General features: G+C 42.5%; 1 protein-coding gene across 1 annotated transcript in view; it reads right to left on the reverse strand.

The window, feature by feature from the left end:
- The window catches only part of DYNC1I1 (dynein cytoplasmic 1 intermediate chain 1), a 254,347-nt gene that overhangs the window by 196,791 nt on the left and 34,486 nt on the right, over positions 1–23,070 (reverse strand). The window contains 1 exon segment of the mRNA XM_036010591.1: positions 15,961–16,076. Coding sequence (XP_035866484.1) covers positions 15,961–16,076 — 116 coding nt within the window.

Raw genomic sequence — 23,070 nt, forward strand, 5'->3', positions numbered from 1 at the left:
TTTGATCCATCTTGGAGACCCGCAGAGACTCCCCTCCCAATTTACCAGCCCACCCAAGCTGCTTTTCCATGTGAATGGCTGGTCTTGGTTCATGCTTCACAACTTCTTAAATCTTATCAAACAAGCAACAGCTGGCCTTAGTAAGCCCCAGGCCTGGCATTAGCAGCAGCCAGCTTAGATCCACAGCTTTGCTTTGCCTGGGAATCTCCAAGCCCAGCACAAGCAGCAGCCATCTCAGATTGCTTTACAGTTCAGTCAGGGTGGCCAGAGACAAAACACAGGACGGGGCTGACCTTGGCCTACACCACTTGGGAATCCCCAGAGCCAGTGCACCCGTGGACAGCTACAGACCACATTAGAGCACCACCACCCTGCCCCTGCACAGCACATCCTCTATGAAGGTTGGAGGTTGGCGGTCAGTGGTCACAGCCAATCCGTGTAGCTGACTGACCTGGATAAATCCCTCTCATTGATCTGCCAACAGCAACCAAGGCTCAAGTACAAGAGGAGAGGGTACTCCACCACACAAAGAGTGCACCTTGAGTGCCTAGCTTGGGGATAAGCAATCTATCAGATGCAGCATTCAAAACACTGGTTATAAGGATGCTCAAAGAACTTAGCAAGGACCTCAGCAGCATAAAAAAGTTCCAGTCAGAAACAAATAATTCATTAATTGAAATAAGGAACAATTTACAAGGAAACAACAAGACAGTGGGTGAAGCCAAGAATCAAACCAATGAGAACAACCAGCCAGAACAAGAAGAAAAAAAACCAAGAAAAAAAGGATAGTGTAAACAGTCTCTGGGACAACTTCAAGCACTGCAACATTCACATGATAAGGATGCCAGAAGGAGAAGAGAAAAAGCAAGAAATTGGAGCTCTATTTGAAAAACATAATGAAAGAACACTTCCCTAATTTGGTAAAGGAAATAAACATGCAAGCCCAGGAAGCACAGTGAGTCCAAAACAAGATGGATGGAAAGAGGCCCACTCTAAGACACATCATAATTAAATGCCAAAGGTTAAAGATAAAAAGAATCTTAAAAGCAACAGGAGAAGTTAGTTACCTACATGGGAGTTCCCATAAGACTGTCAGCTGATTGCTCTAGAGACACTTTGCAGGTTAATTGGGGACTGGCAAGAAATATTCAAAGTCATGAAAAGCAGGGACCTACAGCCAAAATGGCTCTACCCAGCAAAGTTATCCTTTAGAATTGAAGGGCAGATAAAGAGCTCCCCAGACAAAAAATAAAACAAACAAATAAATTTAAAAAACTAAAGGAGTTCATCATCACCAAACCATTCTTATATGAAATGCTAAAGGGGCTTAAGAAAAAGAAGATCAAAACTATGAAGAGTAAAATGGTAATAAATACATATCTATCAACAACTGAATAAAAAAAAACAAACTAAATAAATAAGAAGGACAGAGACAGAATCATGGATACAGAGAGCATTTTGATGGTTGCCAGATGGGAGGTGACTGTGGGGGAGTGGGTGAAGAGGTGAGGGGATTAAGAAGTACAAATAGGTAGTTACAGAATAGCCATGGGGATGTAAACTACAGTATAGGAAATGGAGTAGCCAAAGAACTTATACTTGTGACCCCAGACATAGCAATGGTGTGATTCCCAGAGGGAGTATGGGGTACTGAATGGAGGAGGGAAAAGGGGGAAAATTGGGACAACTGTAAGAGCATAACCAATAAAATATAATTTTAAAATGATTAAGAAAAAGAAAGTGCAGTGGATGTCTTTGTCTTGAAAAAAGACAACATTCTATCACTGATGTGTTCCAAGACTGTTTAAAAGTGATGCTCAGAGCCACCTTTATATATTCTTTCTTGTTTTTTTTTAGGGGATAATCATTAAAACTAGTTGGCCAAATGAACTAAATGTTAAAAGGAAATTCCTAATGGCCTTTTTTAATACTTCAAAGAATAATACATATAGCAGATTGTCCAAGTGTTTCCAGAGTTGAATTTCTTAAAAATTTTCATTGCCAACATATTGCTGCTGTTGAAATACAACCCATGTCTCCCACAGCTTCAACAAACATGTTTAACACATTTGTGCATACATTGCTTAGTGTAAACATGACTCACTTAAGTAGAAAAAATTTTTTTTGATTTTAATATTTCATCACACCATGTCATTCCATGGAAACTACCTTGGGGCTACTATGAAGGGATTTCAAACATTTCTCATATAAAACATCATTACACATTAGCAGAAACTCCATTCAGACAAGAAGAATGGCATATTGGCTAGAGGCAACTCCACAAACTGCATGCAGTTTTAATTAAATTCATTAAAAATGCTGCATCTCTCAGTAGATTTGAGGTCAGATAGAACCACTTAACAATAGCCAAGACCTAATCCAGTTTGTCAGAACTAATAATAATACAAATGCAATTCCTCACACAGGGACACATCCAGAAAGTTCACGAATGTGCGACTGTGGTGGCATTTTTTAAAGTAATATTAATAAATTATTGCAAGATGTTACCAGCCTCACTCAGACTGTGGTTGCAACGTCTAATTCCAATGAGTTGATAAAAGGTGCTATTAATAAAAAGGCACATTTAGGGCAGCTGACATAACTAATTGATCAAGTAATGTGAGTAAAAATACGAGATTTCACTAGGAAACCCGGACAGGGATGAAATCACTCAATTTTCCAAAAGCCAGAAGGCCTTGAAAAAATAGGAGACCACAGAACACTTTTATGTCTAACCAAAACCAAATAAAATGATCCCAACATACAAATAGGCTTCAGATGATATAATGTGACGAGAGATTTCAACTATGTGGGCAAACCTTTCATTTTCTTACCCAAATATGCCAAGCCAAGGATTACCAAACTAGGGAGGGAAAAGTCCTATTTCCTCAGTGTGTTGTCTCTGTAAGGGTACAGAGGAACATTTTTCTCTCCTCTTCAAATTTCACCAAACCTCAGTAAACTAATGCTCAACATAACACTTGGATCGCAAGATCTGGGTTAAATCAAAACAAAATAAGATAAAATGGACCCAGATGAGCATGCATTTACCTAGACTGACACTTCTAATAATGGTTATTGGGAGATACATTACCACTGCCCACCCAAGAGTCCCTCTGGCAGACAAAATCACTGCTTGTCCGGGGCACCTGAAGATGATTGGACCACTATTTAGTTCTGCGAGATGACTCTGCTGAGGTTACCACTGTGCAAGCGTAACAGCTGCTCTAACTCTCTATCCAGGTATGTTAAGAAATATGGTACATCTCTCTGTGCTCTTTGTCTGGGAAAATAGGCAGATCTCAAAACTCATCATTACTAAGAAGCCCTCAATTTTGGCAAAAACACTGTCCTGATCCATTTTATGAGGGGAAAATTGGTATTACATACCCATTTCCTCAGTCCTCCAGCACCAAAACCAAACTATTATCATTTGAGATAATAGTTTAAGGAAAGGAATTTTCCAATCATTTTCTCATTTATTGTTGTAATATCCTCTGAAAGCAAGGGTTGAAAGATAGGAATTTTCTGATGTCCAAACAAATCAAAATGGTTGCTCAAGAGAAAGAGGACATTTTTTTTTAAGTAGGAGCTACAGTGGAGAAAATAGGAATGGAAGGGAATTTGAAATGGTAGCCCTGCAAGTAGGAAAGCACACATAAATGTGGGTGTGTCCTCAGGCAAAGAGCAAGGACGTAACCAATGGGAATTATGAGACTAATGATACACAAAGCAAATTCCACTCTCTGTGAACAGTTACTACATTACAAACTCATACAATTTCATCATATTAATACACATTTCATCCTATTTTGCATTTTGCCTTGGAACTAATATGATCCAGCATACCATTCTATGAATGACCACATGCCTGACCCCAACTGCTTACTTAATCAGGAAATGTGAGTGGGCTGTCAGGGACTGCCAAATGACACCAGAGAATCATCAGGTAGAGGGAACTGAAGGTTATTCTCACTTTCTTTGAGCTATCAATTCACTCTTTTTTCCCAGTACTAGAAAAACATTTAGCAACATCCTGAGTCTTCAATGTGCTACACTCACAGTGAGAATGACCACTTGCTCTATTGAACATAAGGACACAAATTTCACACTACAAATTTGGGGGCATTAAATGAGATCAACTCTTCTCTCATAGCTCAAAAAATGATCTTGTTTTATGAAAAGGAAAGCTTCTCACTCAGATAAATGCTTTCTTGCAACAAAACCATCCAAATTATTAACAAAACTGGGATGCTGCACTGAGAATTTTATAGGAAATCTCATTCTTTGCTAGGGCTCTATAATAATAGTGATAACTTTCTTTCTTTCTTCTTTCTTCTTTCTTCTTTCTTCTTCTTTCTTTCTTTCTTTTCTTTTCTTTCTCTTCTTTCTTTCTTTCTTCTTTCTTCTTTCTTTCTCTTTCTTCTTTCTCTCTTCTTCTCTCTTTCCTCTTCCTTTCGGGTGGGTGGAGTGAGTGCAGGGCAGCAAGAGGTCAGGAGTATTACTTGAACTGAGCTTCATATGGAAGGAAACATCAGATATATGAGTGGGAAGTGCATTAAGTGGATGGAATCCACCATGGAACAGGCTTGGGGTAGATTTCTAGGCTACACACCAAGATGCTTAACTTATCAAGTCTGCTTTAGATTTATACTAACTTAATTTCAGTAACACACAAAAAATGTTGCACATATACAGCTCTATGCTCTTTCCTTCTTTTATGCGATTATTATTGTAATATATTATATATGTTATAAAGCCAAGAATGCATCTTTATTATACTTTATATAATGTTATGTATTTTAAAGAAGTTGAGAGAAGAAAGAGGCAATTATATACTTAGCTTTTGTTATTTAGCTTTAGTATTTTATTTTCTTCATTTGCTCTTGGGGATTCCAAGTACCATTTGGAATCATTTTCTTAGGCCAAATGCAGCTTTGCTCTCACCCACGTCCTTTATGGTGTGCTAGTGGGTGAGAGCAAAGCTGCATTTGGCCTAAGAAAATGATTTACTGTCTGAGACCACTTGCTCCCAAGCTGAAGAACTTCTTGTAGTATTTTCATAAGGTAGGTTGTTAGCAACAGATTCTCTCCTTCCTTACCTGGGAAAGTCTTTTTTTTCACCTTCGTTTCTGAAAGAAAGTTTTTGTTAGGTTTACATTTACTGGTGGACATTTTTTTTCTTGGAGCACCTTAAATATGTTATCCCACTGTCTTCTAGCTGTGACTGTTTCTGATGAGATGTCAATTGTTAATCTTAGAGGGTTCCCCTGTAAGTGAAAATCTTTTTTCTCTGTTGTTTTCAATATTTTTTACTATGTGTGTCTTTTTCTGGAACTCTTTGAATTTACTCTATTTGTTGAGACACTTGCATTGGTAGGTAACAGTTTTTATCAAATTTGAGACATTTTCAGCCATTATTTCTTCAAATATTTTATGCCCCTTTCTCTGTCACTTCTGGCACTCCCATAACATGTGTGCTGATTCATCAAATGGCATCCCCCATTGCTCTGAGGATCTCATTTTCTTCGTTGTTTTTCCCTCTGATCTTCGGATTGAATACTCTATCAGTCTACCTTCAAGTTTGCCAATTCTTTCTCCTGCTGTTTCAATTTGCCATTGTGCTCTCTAACAAATTTTCTTTTGTTTTTGCAATATCTTCATGTACTTTCAAATTTTTATCTACTGTATCGAACGAACATCTGGCCACTCTCACAGACTGTTTCTTTTGCCTACTTTTCCCCGTCTCACTTGCCAGTTTCTTTGCATGCTTCACTTTTGCCGTTGTTGTTGGAAACTATTTTCGATAATATACTTTAGAGATTTTGGATATTGGTCGATCCCCTTCCCCTTCCTTGGGTGCTGGTTACTGCTATTTGCTTGCTTATTTGTTTAGTGATTGAATTCCTTTGGATATGTCTGTTCTCCCCTGCCCGCTCCCACCCACAGTGTGAAACCTCTGACATTGCTCCTAGGAGGGTGCAGCCTTGTGTATGTGCATAGACATCCCAGGGTGACAGTCTTTTGCAGTCCCTTTAACTGTCCCTTCCCTTGACCACACCCAGCTGCTAAGTTCCATTGGTTATTGACTAATTGCTGTTGTTTCAGCAACAATGATCCAGGGCACAGATATCTCCACAGATTGATTTAATTGAATTCAGGTTCCTTTACAGGGATAGTTTTTATTTTATTTAAATGTATTTACTTATTTTGTTTGTTTTTTCAATTACAGTTGATATTCAATATTATTTTATATTAGTTCCGGGTATTGCACATAGTGGGTAGACATTTATATAATTTATGAAGTGATCTCCCCAATAAGTCCAGAACCCACTTGGCATATAGGGATAGTTTTTTAGATCAGTTGAGATTTTCTAATCCCAGGAAGGGTCTTCATAGCTGCCTGTTTCCATGGTTCTGTTTGGGTAACTAGCTGGCCAATAGCTCAGCTGATATCTCAAATGCCTCTACTAGTTGCTTCTTAGTTGCTTTACACAGTAACCTCCATTGTTTTTGAGAATTTCCTTAGGATTAAATATGCCCATATTCTATTGCAAATGAAGTCAGCTTCTTTGGGAAGAGATTCTGAGCTATTTTATGACCTGTTTCTTTCCCTGGGAAAAATCTCTGAGCCAGGACTCTGGAGTTGGGGGAGAGAGAGTGGCATCGTTCTGAGTGACATCCTTGTTCAGAACTGGGTAGCTTCTGACCTATTTGGCTTGCCTCCCCTTGAATAGAACCTCTGCTTTGCACATGAACTTGAAGTGAGGGTGATAGTGGTTCCAGTATTTTTAGGATGCTGAACCCAAGGTAAAGTTCCCATTCCTCAAATCAGGACTAGCCTGAAGAAGAGAGCACCAGTGTCTCTGCTGCTCTTGCTTGGAACTTAAGCTTTGTAACAGTTAGCTTGGGGCAGAGATAGAAATGCTAATATCGTGCTCCATCCCAGGAAGATGCCACAGCTCTCCAACTGGGAGCTGGGAGGAGAGATACCTCTGTGTTCTTTGATGTACCCATTTGAAGGGAGTTTGCTTCTAGCTGAACTGGGAAGAGGGAGGAAGAGAGCAGGTTGTGGTTCAAACACCACAGACTCTGTTCTTACCCTGTTTTAGCAAGTTTTCTTGAATAAATTATTTTAAAAATTGCTGTATGACCATAGGACCATTTCCAGAGACTTTGAATGGGTTTTATAAAAACAATTTTCACTAGTTTTACTGGAAAGCAGACTCACAGAGCTAGCTCCCCATGTTGCCATGTTGGAAGTGGAACTTTTACATACTTCTTGCGTTAGTCGACATATTATTATTCTCAAGGGAATTAAAGGCTTGATATGCCCCTTAGTGTTCTTTAGCCCCAGTATTTCTTGACCCTATCATTGATCAGGAGCAATGAACAAAAACATTCTCTTCATTTTGGTGTGCAGTGAGAGTTACATTTGAAAATTACAAATGTACTTTCCTATTTGTGTTTCTGAACATAGTGATCTTCACTTTCATCTACCTAAGTCATTCATTTGCTACAGAATTTGATAGAATCTGATATAGAAGAATGAAAGTAAAACAACTAAAGATTCAGTTACTTCCCTGGCTGATGTGGCTCAGTGGATTGAGCAGTGGCCTGTGAGCCAAAAGTTTGCTGGTTCGATTCCCAGTCAGCAGCTCATGCCTAGGTTGTGGGCCAGGTCCCCAGTTGGGGGTATACGAGAGGCAACCAATTGATGTATGTCTCATACATTGATGTTTCGCTCCCTCTCTTTTTCCCTCCCCTCCCTCTCCCTAAAAGTAAATAAATAAAATCTCTTTAAAAAAGATTCGGCTCCCTTCTCAAAAAACTGAATTTTAGAATCCCACAGTAGGACGACAGCTAGATTCAACTGAGGTAGAAAGGATATTCCAAATTCCTTTTTCTTATCATTCAGAATGTCAAAACACAGTGAAGGTCAGTCCTTCTGTCTACTCCTTTCCTAAATGTATAAATTGTGTATCAGAGTGTAGAAATTGGTATCAGAAGACAGTCACTTGAGGAATTGGTGTTGTTTATTTTGCCCTATTGGGGGCTAAATTTATTTTCAGATAAGTGGCAAAGAAAGGACTATTTAGGGAACAGAAGAGAAAAATTGTCAAATATACCTGGCATTCTGCTTTCTGGGGAGAAACACTGGAAAAGGTGGAGTGTTGGGTGACTGAGAAGACACGTGAACATGGGAACCCTTGAACCATGTTCCTTGTTTGGGAATCTAGGAAAAGACCATTATGTAACAGGTCTCATTCACCACAGGGTAACCAGCCTCATTGGAGTTGGCTGGTGCAATAAGACAGAGATAACTGGTGAGTGCTTCTGAGCCTCCCTCAGATCATCTGAGGCATGGACACTGAATTGAGAGCCAATCTGCTAGGAAGTCCACTGTGGTGTGATAAGGGAATATGTAGCATGGTCTGGGGATAGACTTCTAGGTCAGAGGCTATATATAGAGAACAGGATATTAACTCAGAGTCTAGAGACAATGAAATCTGAGAGGAGACCAAGCCAAAGAACATCATGCCAAGTCAAAAGCACAGCCGCAGCTCACCAGCTGCATGCTATAGCACCGGGTGCCAATGCCCAGGTGGACAGGGAACATCAGATCAGAGAGCAGCGGAAGTCAGCCAGCATACTGGGAAGGACTGGCATGAGGCACCACCAAGGCCATCAGGTCATGTAAACCTTATCCTCCCACCCTCTATCTATACTCGGCCATGACCTTAGGGAGACAAGTAGGTGAGAGTGAGTGTCCATTACAATTTCAAAATTTCTGCCCAATTTTAACTGGACATACCAATGGTATCTGCTTAAAATAAGCAAGAGATTGTATAAAGTTGTTTATTTCATGCATTTTTCCCATTTGCCCCTGGCAATAGTATTATAAACAACTGAGGACAAAATAAAAGAGCTACATTCTCTCCACATTTCTGATTTATTCCATAAGGTGAGTAAATTCTGTAGCAACAGTACAAGTACAATAACATACAGGAATGCGATGAGCGCATAATAAATATAATTTCTATAATTTGTTCTTTGCCTACCTTTTTTTCTCGTCACACCAGAGGGGGCATTTTGTTAAGTGTATATTTTTGGGTGCCCAGTAACTGAACACCTTTTGTTGGAAGGGAGTATAGCAAACCAAGTCAAAGTAGAGTCATAGCTTCCCCTAAGATTAGGGAAGCTGGGCCAGGGTAGTCGTTCCTCTGCCTGGCCCCTCTCAGCTAAGGCAGGGCAGGTAACTCAGTCTGAGCTAGTGGACTTCCATACGGCTTTTTAAATCTCGAGGGAGCATGGTCAAAGTGCTGGGGGAGGTGGAGGTTTACAAGGCAGCAGTGACTACAGAATTTAAATCCTGAGCATAATGATGGTTGTCCAGTGACTGGAAGTCCAGGAGCTTTATATTACCAGGCTGAACAGATTCTGTAGCATGACCTTGCTATGTTAGTTCACACAGCATGGCTGCCATGGCAAAATACCATAGCCTGAGAGGCTTAAACAACAGCAATTTATTTTCTCCCAGTTCTGGAGGCTGGGAAGTCCAAGATCAAATTACCAGCCGATTCACTTTCAAGTGGGAGCTCTCTTCCTGGCTTGCTGACTCCTCCACACCATGTCCTCACTTGGCCTTTCCTCGGTACATGCACGTGGAGAGAGAGAAAGACAGACCTCTCTTCTTTTATGAGGCCACCAATCCTATCAGATGAGGATTCTACTCTGGTGACCTCATTTAACCTTAATTACCTCCTAAAACCCTGTGTCCCAATGCAGTCACATTGAGGGTTAGGGCTGCCTTCTTTCTATTTCTGACCTAAATCTCTAACTTTTTGTCAATTCCACCAAGTATCCCCTATCTTTCCAACAAATCCCTTTTCCATTTCAGTTAACCAGAGTTATTTTCTACTGTTGGCAACCACAATCCCAGACTGGTAAAGAAATTGGTATCAGAAGATAGTCACTTGGGGAATTGGTGTTGGTTATTTGCCCTAATAGGGGCTGAGGAAAATGAAAATTCAGTTGGAGTTCAAGAATGAAAACTTGTCAGCCGTAACAGATAACTGGATTTTTTCCTGCTGTGGTGATCTTTAATGAAGTGTCCACTGAAAAGAAGGATTTAAGGGATCAAACTGTCACTGCCATTGAATAGTGTCAATGGCGTGAAGAGTTTAAAGATGCTCAGGCGAGATAGAGGCTCCTAATGGGACTGGACAGCTTAAAGACGAGATGACAAGCTCAAATTTCTATATTTTAGCTCACGGCGTAGGCCCAGGGAATTTCTCTGGTTGTGATAAATGTCTGCATGTATGTCTGCCAAAATCAAACGCAAATTTTAAATTTTGTGGCTTCCTGACTTTATTCTGTTGAATTGCAGCCCCACCAGCTCACTATGTGAGTGACAGGGCCAACCAAGAAATGATAGGAAATTGAATGTAGGGGAGCATACAGAGGCCTGAGAGCACCCCCAAACCACATTCTACACGAAGCCTTGCCTGACAGCCAGAGAAGAACCACCTCGCTTCTTCCGCCACATCGTCATCAGTTTACAGGCAGGGCTGAGCTGGCTCCTTGGTTCTATCTACAGACCGTGGCCATCTTCCCTTCAATGCAGGGCATCATGCCAACAGCACCCGGAAGAGTACCCGATGGCTGCACTGGATTGGTGCATCACTATTTTGTTATACAGCATGGGTAGGCTAGAGGATGGGAGACAAATCTTTAAAAATACAGAGACCTGCCACTTCAGAAAACTTTCTATGGGTCTAGTGATCTGTTAAACTCCAAGTATATGGCAAGGACCTTGTTTCTATTATGCTAAGAATCATATTGCTTGGTGGGTCATTCTGGCTTTTGCAGGCAACATAGTCAACACTTGCATGCACTTATTTAATCCATCGACCAGGCGACTCAAAGGACTCCTGCTTTTAAGTGGCTTCCTACTTAGAAAGCCAGTCCAGCTCATCCAGTGGTGCCCATAACGTTGGGGGAGAATCGGACAAGTAGCTCTAACGGAAATCACAGAAAAGGTCCTTAGACTTCAGAGCAATAGTGCAGCCACTCATTACCTTATTATTCTTTGGGGAGATAGGTGTTGGTTTGCCACTGATCCCAAGTAGAGATTAAGGGCTTCTCCTCAGGAATATCCAGGCTAGCTATACCATTTCATTGTCTAACACAAATCAAGAACTAAACCATCAAAGCTCTCATGATTAATAGTTGAAGAAATGGTTCAGAGATAGAGAAAACAATGAGCTTTTCAAAAACCAGGACATTTTGACTACTAATGTAAATAATATCTTTCCAAAGTAACGCCTGGAAGGTCTATGTTCCTTAGATAGTTTCCCCCTCCTCCGGTCTTTCAAGGGACTTGCCGAGATATGAGATTAACATTGTGTAAAGAAAACTAATCTCCCCAGAGAGGATCCCTCAATCCCTGACCTTATTAACACGGGCCCAGAGGCTCTACAGTTTGTTCTGAAAGAGGATTAACACTTTAAGCCGGTGTCAAAGGGGAAATAGCAGGCATACCTCAAGGAAGCACACGCACACAAAAAGGCAGATGTCACTCTCTCCCTGGAATTGTGTCAGCTCTTATCTAAGGAACAGAAGCTAAATATAAGATTAGTGTGCGTCATCTTCACGAGGGAACGTTAGTTGCAACCTAGATGCCACCATGGTGTGCCTCCAAACAAATGGCTCATTTAAATAACGAGTCAGAGACGAGTACAAGACCCAGGAAGTTGGGAGCCAACCGAAGAGGCTGCGTGAAGACCAAGCACCACGGCCTGTTTGCTCCTGGCTCATCTGCAGGTGTTTCAGAACGGGCTTTCCGTTAGGAAACTATGCCTCTGGGAACTATCTGGTTTCCAAATGTAAGGCTTCGGACTCAACATTTCCACTTAGGTTCTCTGGAAAAACTTCCACTTCTCGGCAATTTGTATGAAAGAATTATGTTCCTGGGACCACTGAGGTACAAGGGAATTTAGATTAAACTGTCGGCCGTTGAGAAGGTCCAATCTTAATTTTGATCTCTCCTCACTTCTTGTAGAAGAAGAGGGGAGCCACAAAGGTGTGAACACCTGACAAGGTCATACGTGGCCTTTGGTAGTCCTTGGGGCAGCACGGAGACTGCGTAAAGAAAGGAATGCCCCAATGAGTTCGTGAAACTATGAGCATTGCAGGGGAAAAACCCAGAGGGGTTTCCACACTGCCTCCTCACACTGATGTTTCTCTCCCTCTCTTTCTCTTTCCCTTCCCCTCTCTCTAAAAATAAATAAATCTTTAAAAAAACCATAAAACCAATATAGCCTTAATGCATGGATCATACTCCATCCTCCCTGAAATGCAACAGCAGTTTCTCTTCCTTCTTTTTCATTTCTGTATGACTCTCTCCTTCTTCATTTCTTCCATTGTTATCTACTGAGCCCTTGCTTTATGTCAGGCACTCTGTTGGCCCTGGAGGTAAAAAAAAAAGCACGCCAAGCCTTCAAGGAGATCACAGTCTAAAAGGTAGGCGTTTAAGTGGAAATCAAGTACAGCGTGATAAGGGGGGGAAAATGAACTGTGCCCGTATGAGGGAGGACACTAACCAGAAGTGGGATTGCCAAGGACCTGACCTTGATTGTGGTCCTGAAGGAAGGCAAACAGGCAGATGGCACTGCGGGTGGGGAGACAGTGTGTGCAAGTGTATTGAGACATGAGGTGGCACAGCACCGTGGAAAGTGCAAGAAAACTGGTCTTTCTTGGATACAAGAAACAGGGCATGAGAGGGAAGTGAAGGGAGGTGGGTGGCCAACATGAGGTCACTGATTTCCAATTTATAAGCTATCATGAAGAAGCAGATCAGCTAATCCTTCAAAACTATCAACAGGTTGTACAAGTCTCCTGTTCCTCTTCCTCCCTCCAGGTTGGTTTGCATCTTCCAGTAAGTTACTCAATTCTCTTTCTGCCAGGGGTCATTATAGAACTTGGAGTTTCTAGGATGCCTGGCATCATCTTTGTCACTCAACAGCATTTATTGGGTGTCTATTATGAGACAGCACTTTCCTTAATAAAGATGGAGACTGGCTTCCTAAATAATATCAGGACCTCACTGTCAGTAAAGAAAGATATTAATAACAGGCCAGGCAGAGGTAGTTTGGCAGGGATCATATTTTTTCCCCTTTCTTACTACTTGGGAATAAAAAGCATGTGTTTAAAATATTTGTGGGGCAGAGAGATCCAGCTCCCCCCAAATCAGTGTTTCCTAATCTCAGCCATCTTTCTCTTCAACTAATGACCTGGAGCAGAGAGGGAAGGTCTCAACTTGTATTGGGGGAGGGGGTCAGTGTTCATGCAGACATCACTCCTAAATCTTCCTGGTTTAAATCACTCTCTGGAGCGTTTCTCATAACAGGTCACTAGGACCACAAATTAAGAGACTGTTCATTTTAGTACATAGCGGAGAGAAGAGTTAGGCTTGGGCAAATCCCAAGTACCTTCCCCTCCATTGTAAAGAATAAAATGGGAACACATAAAAAACCAAATGCACAAGAACCCCATTAGATGTAGAGCGCATCAATGCTCTGAGATCATTACTTTGGATATGTTAAATTTACCACAGTTGCATAATGACTTTAAAAAATAATCATCATTCCCTCATAGGCAATAACGAGCTAAAGTGACTCTTACACACACCACAGCTTTAAATGTCACCCATTCAGGGGGCCTCACTGTTGTCACAAATTCAGTAGTTTGTTGTTCCTGCCCCTTAAATGGCTGCAGTTGTCATGAAGACATTGCCAGGCCTCAAGCCCCCAGTCCAGAAGCCGATCCAAAACTGCCTTGAGGTGGACCCTCTCTGCTGACTGCTGCCCCCTGCTGCCCCCTGCTGCCCCTGCTGCCCCGGGCCCTCCCTCTGCCACCTTCCTTCACAGAGCAAGTGAAAGTAAGCACTGGGCACCTTCATCAGTCTGGTGGCTAGGTGACTCTGGGCAGCCAAAGGTCGAGGGGTCATCTGCAGCGAGAGGACAATTTGCTGAACTCAAATCCAAAGTTCTTCCTGTCCAAACCCCTTGGCAATGGCTTTAATGTCTAGAGCTACAGTAGCTAGTTTTGAGCTCCAGTCTGTATTGTGGAATCTGAACTAGTGAAACACCCATCACCACAAAACACTCTATGAGTCTCGTTAACAGAACAGAACGGACTTCTGCCAATAGCCAAGAAATAAATTCCTTCTGTCCTGCCCCGCTTGGACCACAGCATAATGAGGCTCCCGAGCTCTCTCTGCAGTAATAAAGCGAAATGCACAGCCTTTTCCTTTTGATGGTCCAGTTTAAAAGTCTAGAGTTGATGCCCGTTCATCCTTAATTTATCTTCCCTTGTAAATATTCCTGTACCTTTTCCAATACTTGAAGTCTACACATTTTCCAAAAAAAAAAATACTCCTTCTCCTATTTCAGTTGTATAACTTTATGTTATGAGTCAAATTTGGGGCTAAATAAACACAGCTTGGGCTACAGTCTGCAAATACCTTTGGCAGCAAATAAATTCAAACAAATGTTTGGGTTGGGTGGTGAGTTTGTTTTTTAACGATCTTCCTGGTCTGCCTGGAAGCCCGAGGATAGACTAGGTGAGCTCCCAAAGGCTTTTCTCACTCTGTATTTTCTGCCACGTTAATGTACAGGCCACACATTTGTTGTAGCGGGTAGTTTCCAATTTCACCACCAGAGGGTGCTACGTGTTTGCTTCTAAACACTCATTTCATCATCAGACTTGAAAAATGAAGGCCCCGCTACCAACCAATGGAATGGTCCCCGTGCCAGCCAGCATTACCCAGGAAAGAGTCTCACAAGGCCTGCAGGCCGCGCTCTACTTCAAGGAATCAGATTTCACCTTGCTTTCGGCCTTGTGTGTTTAAACCTGAAATTGAAAAGCTCTGTAGCTTGTGCAATCCAAACTGCACTGATTTATATATATTTGCCATAAACCAAGCAGGGAATGCGAATCATTTTTCATTCTCATGGCTTTTTCACAGTGCTGACTACATAACAACAGTGAAACCAGAGTTCTGGCATCCTCTTCCCCGCACCAAGCAATAAAACAACATAAAGTAAAAAAAAGAATGTGCTTAGCTAGAACAATAATTTCATTCTCGAAGGATGCAAACTTGCTTATCCTCTTTTAAGTATACACAGGTCCCTCTTCTGCTCTGGTGTAATTCTGGACTCCCAGGGAGTGTTTTGATTTATCGGCTTCAACATCTCTTATGAATGTATTTTTTTGATCCACTGAGATTTGAATGCAACTTTTCCACATGATGGTTCTGGTATGTATGAAGGAGGCATGAGTTCAATTCCCAGTCACCTCTGAGGAGCTTGCATTGAAAAGCTTTTTAAATCATGGTAAAATTGGCAAAGCCAATCTGGGGTCAGCAAAGTTTTTCTCTAAAGCACCAGAATAAAGATTTTGGGCTATGTGAGCCATAAATTCTCTGTCACAACCACTCAGCTTAGCATTGTAGCCAGAAAGCAGCCACACACACACACAGACACCTGGGTGTGGCTGTATCCTACCACACTGTTTTGAGGAACAGGTGGTGGGCTGTAGTTAGCTGACTCTTGCAAATGAATGTTAATGTACACACTCTTCTTACTGATAAACTTTGGAAAAGTTTCTATTGTATCACCCTTTGGCAATTCCTCTGGCCTCCCACCCAGTTTTGATAAACTGTGACCTCACTAAGTTATCCGTGTTCAAGTTCATGGGTCCTTTGGAGGAGTACCATGGGGTTCCCTTTTTAGAGCTTTGAAAATCAGAGACGGAGGAGACTTAAGCCTTCAGTGTGTCATTATGTTTATGTCCTGTGGCGATCTCATAATAACAGAGGAAATCAGCAAGGAGGGTGTGACTCCCTGGCAATGTCTCCAAAGATAATAGGGAAAGTAAACAAAAGGCATAGTTCACCTTCGGATTGATGTGTAGCCAGAGGAGTCTGGGTTTCCTTGGAGTAGGACACCACTTCCCTGGGCAGGAAATCCACTTGGGTGACCTTCGACACTCCCAGCTTATGGAGTCTTCGTCTGCAAGCAACAAAGGACAAATGCTTAGAGAGGAGATGGCATTCCAGCAGAAGAGCTATCAACAATAAAACAAAGGACCACAGCAAGACTCAAACACCTGCAGCTTCTGGTACAAGGGTCAGCATGAGCGAGTGGAACTGACCCTGGGCTGGAAGTCAGGACACTTGGGTTCTTGGCCCAGTTTGGCTTTAATCTGCTGGGTGACTTCTAGCGGGGCCCTCACAGTGACTGTCTGTTTTTCTATCTGTAAAATAAGGTGTTGGTCCCACTCAGCTGAGACCCCTTCCATTCTGAGCATCTCTGATTTTGCTTGATTAAAATTCATAAAGGGAATTTTCACTGGTAATATAAAACTCTAGTCTCTTAGGTGAAAGGGACAAAAGGAAGGTGTGTGTTTCAAATGTGAAGAAAAGAGAGATTCCTCAGTGGAGTAACCTGTTCTCTGTGTGGCGATGAGAAGATGTTCCAAGGGGGATCATAAGACCTCCCTTTTCCCCAGGAAAGTAGCTCACACAGGTCAGCACGTGAATTTGTTTGAAGACACAGTGATACAGCACAGAAGAGTGGAGAGGGCACAGGGCTAACACCAATAAGGTTCAGCTTGGAATTCCCATGTGACCATGTAAAGAATCATTTCTGAACAGTTCTGCAGCACTTCGAGTGTTCTCAGATGTCCTTCACTTCTATGAGGCACATGGCAACATCGTCATCATCTCCAGCTTACAGATGAGGAAGGTGAGAACTGGGGCTAAAATACCATTGGCCCGAGTCCTGGTCCAGGGCTTCCTCCAGGAAGCCAGACTCCTACCTAAGGTTCCCGATGGTGATTTCCAAATTACTGCAAAAGCGCTTCCTGAGTTGCCCAGGAAAACCTCATCATGAAAGCAGCGTACTGGTGGTAAAGCACCGAAACTCTAGCCCCTCCACTTAGCCACGTCTGTGACCTTGAACAAGTTATCTAACCTCTCTGTGCTTCAGTTTCCTCATCTGTAAAATGGAGATACTCCTAAGTACTTACTAGTACTTACTATAAGGACTGTCATGGGCAGAGTATATGGACCATATACATATAATGTAGGTATACCTACATACATATACATAATTTACAGATGTAAATGTATGACATTTTCTAGAACAGTGGTTTTCTATACACATTTAGTATTAATATTGAGCATATCATATTTCTTAAATATTTACAGGTACGCAGTGCCTGTGTGAAAGAGAGAGGGGAAAAGAGAGAAAGGGGAAATAACCATTTAGCCAAAACCTCCCATTCTCTAGCTCACTGGGGTCAGCAGAAGCACACTCCACTCACATCATCGTCTTTAACTATTACTAGCCGGCGGCACAGACTCATTGTATTTATTTTTTTTTAGTAGCAGTCATAATAAGATGAAAGAAAATGAATATCACTGCCAGGAATTTCTACACACGACTTCCCAACCATTCTGGGAAAACAAAACTTTGTTTCCGTGATTCACTTTTTTCCATGACTTGCTGGAGGACTGAGGTGAGACCTAGGATGCATGCAGAGGAGACAGGAGTGCACAGGGCCACTCTGCAGAACAAGCCCGGCCAGCGCCGCCGCAGTCCCAGGGAGCAGGACTCCAGCCCCGGCTACGCACGCCCTCCCTCCCAGGGCTGCAGGGGCCCCACCTGCCCAGGCGTCTGGATCAGGAGAGTAAGGAGGGTCAGGCTGGGTCCCCAGCCCTTCCTTGCAGCCTCCTCATACAGAATCAGGGGATGGCACATAAAATGTACTGAAAACCAAAGTACCAGGCAAGGTAAAAAGTTCCAAGTTTCAAAGTAAGAAATTCAGGTATGATTTTAAAGCCTTCTTGGGCCAGCAATGGATGCTTCCCTTCCTGAAAGGGGTCTTTCTTCAGGCACGTGAAGAAGAACACATGAAAAGAAAACACGAGAAGACACCCCATTATAGCTCGAGGCAGAGCGCCTCCTGGTGTTGAACAGCTCAGAGCACCTTCTGAGACCCCGAGAGGTCAGTCTTCACCACAAGCAAAGAGATGGAAAAGAAACATGGACTGGTAATTGGCACTTGGAATTGGCACGGTGAGGTCACCCTGGATCACAGGCTTTGATGGGCTTCTGTGTGAGGCCCAGAGATCTCCACCATCCCGTGAAGAGGTACCTACACCTGCAGGCAAGGATTCCCGTGCATCCTGCTCATGGGATGTAAGCTGTATGCCTCCCTTGCGTCCTTACTTACTGGGTGACCAGCAGCAGGCACTGAGCGACAGGAGGCTGATCTGCAATTTTAGAATCCACCATGGCAAACTGAAACCAACTGTTGAGCCAGTACAGTGTCACGGTTAAGTCGTGTACACATACAGCAAATGGGTTCAAATCCCTGCTTGTCACTTAGCAGCCAAATGGTATGTGAAAGACTCCTCTAAGAGAAGTGACAGACTCCTCTAAGCCTCAGGCTTCCTATCTGTAAAATGGGTCCATATCACTGAGTTATTGTGAAGATTAAATGAAGCTAATACTTGGAAAGCACTTAATTTAGTGCCTGGTACATAGTAAGCAGCTCCCATCTGGAGCAGCTCTGTTTTGAATTTATCTTTGGGACTTATTATAATGATGCTTATTTGTTTTCAAAAATCAGAGAAGGCAGGCTTATGAATGTTCTAAATTAAAGTTTCTTTAAGATAGCAGATCTGATGGTAATCTGCCATAAAACATAAAAATTACACTCCTAATTTCCTGGTATGGCACATGGATGGGTCTTGGTCGCTTGGGGGAGTCCATGTGCTTCTTCTTTAACTAAAAATATCATCACCATGAAACTTCTCAGTTTTCAAAACTTAGCTTGAATAAGTGATCCTATCCCACTAAACAAGTTATTTTCTTTTCTCAATAATTATGGAAAAGTTTCAACCAGTTCCTCACTGCCGTGTTCAGGAGTTCATGATCCCAAATCAACCCAGGCCACCAAAAGTAAATAAAAGTTGAGTTGCGATCATGTGATTTTCCCAATGTGATCGTTGACTCATTGATAGACTTATGGTTCTTCTTCTTGAGAATGATTCTGTCACAAATGATTTATAATTTTAAAGCAACTCCTTATATAACACTTCTTACAGGTACTGGTAGGTTACTCTATCTTTCCACATAGTCTCCAGGTTGATTAAATGCTTCTTATTGTATCAAATGCTTTTATTCTTTGTGGCCATTTTGCCATTGTTTAGTACCTGTGTCAACACTTACTGTGTGCACACACTGTCTTGTTTTATTCTTATTAAAGTTTCACATCATATTCCAGTTTGACAGATGAGAAAACTTAGGCTCAAAATCTCAAAGGCGGTGGCAGACGGAGGCCGTGGCTCGTACAACTGTGAGTCCAAGGGCCGTGTCCTCACACACTGTACCTTGTCAATTCCCCCTGTGCCCCTGCTGTTTTCTAATGACGTGTGTTCACCCACTCATCGAGTCACACTCTCACAGCCTTGTAAGGCAGAAGCCCAAACACATGGGCTCATTTTACAAGCGTGGGAAAGGATTCCCGGGAAGTAGCCACACAGTTGCTCTCAGCTCCAGCCAGTTCAGCAAGGCCGGCCAGGAGGTGGCGCCTCCCATGGCAAAGCTGTGTTCTCTGGAAATGAGTCCTCGCTTCTGAGTCTCTCCTGGGCCAGTCCTAGGAGGAAAGGGGCCTGTTTGTCTCAGCTGACCTGGAATCCATGCATCTGTCCAACCCTGGGATAGTGATCTTCTTCAACTTTCTAAAATATTTCTATAATTTTATCAGCTGACAAAATGGTCTGAGTTGAACTAATCAGTAGTTATTTTCTTTAAAAGTATAAACACTGAGCACTGTGTTCCTTCTTTTTTTTCAAGGTCTTACTAGTTCATAATCATGTTATTCAAGGGTGCAAGTTAAACTACTTAGCAAAGAAGGAAAAGAACATTATAGCGTCAGTGCTACTATAATTGTCTTTCCTTCTAATTGGGCAGTAAGTCCGTGAGGGCTCCTCCGCTCTGACTCTGGGACACCTTCCCTGCGATCCCACCACCCCTCCCGCTGAGCTTGCCCCCTCTCTCCTGCACACACGTTAACTGCCACCGTCGCCCTGCCACGTGTCCCGTGTTCATCTCTTTCCATGTCTGACTCAACTGCAAACTCATTTACCTCTTTCTGATGATCTCTGTACCTTGGTCTCAGCTCACTATCTGGTACAAAGCAGGCACTAAATAGATAAGTGACAAAGAAAGGGAGGGGAAAAGAGAAGAACTGGAGGGGAACAGGCAGAAGGTATGATATGGAAACAAACAGACACTTCAGTGATCTGTGCGGTGGTGGACATGGCATTATTATTACATCGTAGTGAGCATTTCCACCCTGGTAATTTATTCTAAAATAAGAGGCTTTGATAACATTTTAAAAATGCCCAATTAAATGTATATATTATTCTAAATAACTGTAAGAACACAATTCAAAATCATTTAAGAAGTGTAAGGCCTCATGTATTTGGATTTGTTGTGGCATTTAACAAATACAGAGAAAAGCAAATGGAGGAGCCCTAGACAAGAGGTTCCCACGGTGTGGTCCCTGACTGCCAGCAGCAGCACCTGGGAACAGGCGAGAAGGCAAACTGACAACGTACTGAACAGAAACTCTGGGTGGGGGGAGGGTCCAGCAATCTGGGTTTCAATTAACCCCCACCCTGTGATTCTGACACTCACTGAAGGCTGAATATCGCTGATTTACAAATATTAGAGTGAAAGATGGAGATTCGTGTTTAACTAGATTCACTTGGGCCTCCCCACCTTGTAGCCAAATCCCGGAGGGTGAGGCCTTTGCCCCACTGAATACGGAAGACGCCTTGGGCCCAGCTGACGAAGCACTAGGAGAGGGCCCGGCGCGCAGTTGAGCAGAGGTAGAGCAGAGGGTGAGCGGATGAGTGTCAGGCAAAGGAGGCCACGGTGTGCAAAATATTAAAGGACTGGCACCAGGGTCCATCCTAGATCTAAAATGGAAAACATAAGCCAGGGGATGCCAGAGACGCTGCGGCGGGGGGGGGGGGGGGGGGGGGGGGGGGGGGGGGGGTGTGCGCAGGGGAGGCAGGACCGCCAACCCTCAGAAGCTGAGCTGGCACGGTCCTGAGTGATGTGAGGCCCACATCTCCCCAGGGCTAGGACTGGGCTCCCCACTAAAAGTTCTGGAAGCTTTTTCTCCACCTGGTCCTATCAACTTGGCTGAGCAAGCTGGCCGAGCAAAGCCATACTGCACAGAAGTTGAAGTGTTTCTTGATAAAGAATAAAAATTGAAGCTCTTTACAGGTTGAGGTTATTTGCCAGCCTCAAGGTGTGGAGGTGTGGAAACTTCCAGTCAGTCCACCACCAGCACGGTCCCGTCTACTCAGGATGGCCCATCTGTCCTCGGTTGGACATTACCAAGCACAAGACGATGACTGCCTCACATGAGTCACTGTCCCTGTTCCCCTTTCTGCTTCTGGATCTCTTGCGATGTCTTCATCTGTCCACCCACAATGAGGTGAGCATAGCTTTGCTAGATGCTCAGGAAGTTCCACTTTCCAAGAAAGACAACATGCAAAGTGTGACTGAAATGTGGCCAATGATGTCCACCAGAGGTGAAGAAAGTTGCGGTCCCAAATAAAAAGATTCTGTCCTTAGCGGCACGAGACACGTGTATAACGCCATTGAAATTCTAATACATATTCACTACATTACGCTCCTCCCATTTCAAAGATAAGAAAATTCAGAGTGGGAGGCTCTGGGTCTGTCCCTACCATTTTTAAAGACCTCTGTTCCTCCCAAAGCCGTGAACAAGAGAACCTCAGCTTCTGAGGGCACTGACCCGGGACCTGAAAATATGGAGTCACTGTTTCGTGCGTACATGTGGCATTCTAAAAAAACCCCATTAGATGTCAAAAACAACTATGATCTAGTTGCCTCTAAGAATAAAGGTAAAGAGTTTAAACGGGAAAATAATTTTGACATGACAAGGATGTGCGTTGGGGGTGGTTATAAATAGCAAGTGAAAGCAGAGCTCTTTGATCAGAGTCTTAAGATCAAGGCTGTCTTAACTTTGTTACTGAAATAAAATTTACATAGTATAAATATCCCCTTTAAAGCATACAATTCAGTGTTTTCTGATACATTCACAAAGTTGTGTAAACTCACTACTATCTAATTATACTAACTTTGTGTTACCTCTCGAAGAGTCCCTGACAACCATTGATCTATTTTCCATCTACTTTCATGCATGTAGAATAATACCATATGTGGTTTTTCCTGTCTTGCTTCTTTCACTTGGTATAATGTTATAAGGTTCACCCATGTTATAGCATGTAGCAGAATGGCATTCCTTTTTATTGATGAATAACAATTCCATTGTATGGGTCTACCACATGACTGCTAGTCCATTCATCAGCGGGTGGACATTTAGGTTGTTTTCACTTTTGTCTATTACAAATAATGCTGCTATAAACATTTGCATACAGATTTTTATGTGGATGTATTGTTTCACTTCTCCTGGAATTTATGTGTAAACAGGAGTAGCACTGCTGGGTTATACAGTAATTCTCTGCCCAACTTTTTGAGGAAAGGCCGAACTGTTTTCTGAAGGGGCTGTACCATCTTTCACTCCCACTAGCAGTGTACAGGGCTCTAATTTCTCCACATCCTTGTCGACCCTATTATTGTTTCTTTTTAAATTATAGCCATGTTATTGAGCATGAAGTAGTATCTCATATCTGATTTTGATTTGCATTTCCCTGCTGGCCAATGATGTCAAATATCTTTTTGCTTGCTCATTGCCCATTTGCATACCTTCTTTGGAGAAATGTCTTTGCCCATTTTTCATTTGGGTTATTTGTCTTTTTCATTGCAGAGTTGCAAGAGATTTTCATATATTTTGGATATCAGTCACTTCTCAGATACATGATTTGCAAACAGTTTCTCCCATTCCATGGGTTGCCTTTCTAGTTTCTTGATGGTGCCTTTTGAAGTACTA

The sequence above is a fragment of the Phyllostomus discolor genome, chromosome 10 (genome assembly GCF_004126475.2).
Source record: "Phyllostomus discolor isolate MPI-MPIP mPhyDis1 chromosome 10, mPhyDis1.pri.v3, whole genome shotgun sequence".
Taxonomy (NCBI): Eukaryota; Metazoa; Chordata; class Mammalia; order Chiroptera; family Phyllostomidae; genus Phyllostomus; species Phyllostomus discolor.